At 33.3% G+C, this 1,499-nt stretch overlaps 1 protein-coding gene across 1 annotated transcript in view; it reads right to left on the bottom strand.

The window, feature by feature from the left end:
- Positions 1 to 716: 716 nt before the first annotated feature.
- Positions 717 to 1,499, bottom strand: part of CNTLN (centlein, centrosomal protein) — a gene marked incomplete at its 3' end in the record, with an annotated part of 67,487 nt that continues 66,704 nt past the window's right edge. Inside the window, exon 12 of the mRNA XM_009997044.1 lies at positions 717 to 940. Within this exon, the coding sequence (XP_009995346.1) occupies positions 717 to 940 (224 nt within the window). The remainder of the gene's footprint in view (positions 941 to 1,499) is intronic.

Here is a 1,499-nt window from a genome sequence, read left to right as displayed (position 1 = left end):
ATCACTACAGTATGAATAGAAAAGAATTCCAGCTGAGGAGCTGCATACAGATTAACACAAAATACATATACATAAATGAGAATGGGGAAAACCAGAAAGGAGTAATAGTATATGAAAGGATTAAGTAGGAATGAAGACTGAAGTGAGAAGAAAGTTAATATCTTTGGGGGTTGTTAAGCAAACAGTTTACTAGTCTCTGTTTTGATAAATCTAGTTCTCTAGCTTCTACCTTGACAGAGAAAGATGGGGTTAATTAGATATGGAACTGGTCTGAGCTCCCTTTGAAATAAAACTCTGATTGCGTTGAGTACTCCACTCTTGGGGCATATTAGAAACGTTTGCTTTCTCCAAAGTGTCTGCTCTTCATAAAAGGAATAGGTGCTAACTCATGTGAATTGATCAGATTCTCACGGAAGTTCTCAGACCACAGGCTAAACAAGAAACTTACTCCAATTTGAATGCAGGTAAAATGTCAGCATAAAGACCACTTATTTTTCAAATGGATTAATTGATTTGGTTTATACAATAGTAAATCAGGTCTTGGTATCATTTGTACAGAACAACTGATTCATTATCTCATATAAAGCACACTAATATATAACTTTTCATCATTTTAATCATACCAAATTGACAAAAATAAACATTATCAAAATTTCACAGAATTACAATAGAGTTAAGCTGGACACTGTAAGACACTATAATGAAATGTACTTTACCTCTATGGTCCGTTTACTAGTCTGAAGTCTCTGATCAGCCAAATGTAGCTGAGTTGTTAGTGTTTCATTGATTTCTTTAAATCCTTTCAAAGAAGACACTGCTGTCTTCTTTTCATTCTGTAAAACAGTTATCTGCTGCTGCAATGACTTAATTCTTTCCTGCAGTAGAGTAACAGAGCAGCCCGGTTTCTGGATAATGGTGTTTTTCCTTTTTGTTCTGTTCACTAAACATAAAATGGCATGTTACTAAACTGACAGTTCATCACAAATAAGATTATTTCTGATTTTTCTTTGGCCCTTCAAAACAATTTTTAGCCTCTAAAATACTATTCAGTAAGCAGACTGTTCAATTAATTCTGTTAACCTTTAAGTGCTCTATGTTGTTCTTTTTTTAAGTGTCAACACTGTGAACTTAACACAGACTTTGTGGTTAAATGTTGCTGAAGCTTTTGATTGATACCACCAGAAAGGAAGGCTTCAGTGTTGTGTTGGCAGATTATTATTTTTTTAAGGTCTAAGCCAAAATACAGTTGATTTTCTTTCACTGGCTGTGCTGGCTACAAGGGGCAAACAATAACAAAATGTAGTAAAAAGCCTTATTTTACTCAGAAGATTCAGTAAATGGGACTTAGTAAAAATAAGAGCATGAAAAGATGTTCTTTTACAGTCTTTTTTATATGAAATTTTCACTTTAAAATAAAGAGCTAAATCTTTGAAAATACACTCACACAAATTTAAACAAGTAAATCCTGCAGTAGGAAATAAGTGGGTTAGTTCAATATA

This window comes from Chaetura pelagica, unplaced genomic scaffold (genome assembly GCF_000747805.2).
Source record: "Chaetura pelagica isolate M959 unplaced genomic scaffold, ChaPel_1.0 scaffold1124, whole genome shotgun sequence".
NCBI lineage: Eukaryota > Metazoa > Chordata > Aves > Apodiformes > Apodidae > Chaetura > Chaetura pelagica.
This window is presented reverse-complemented; position numbering and strand designations above follow the sequence as displayed.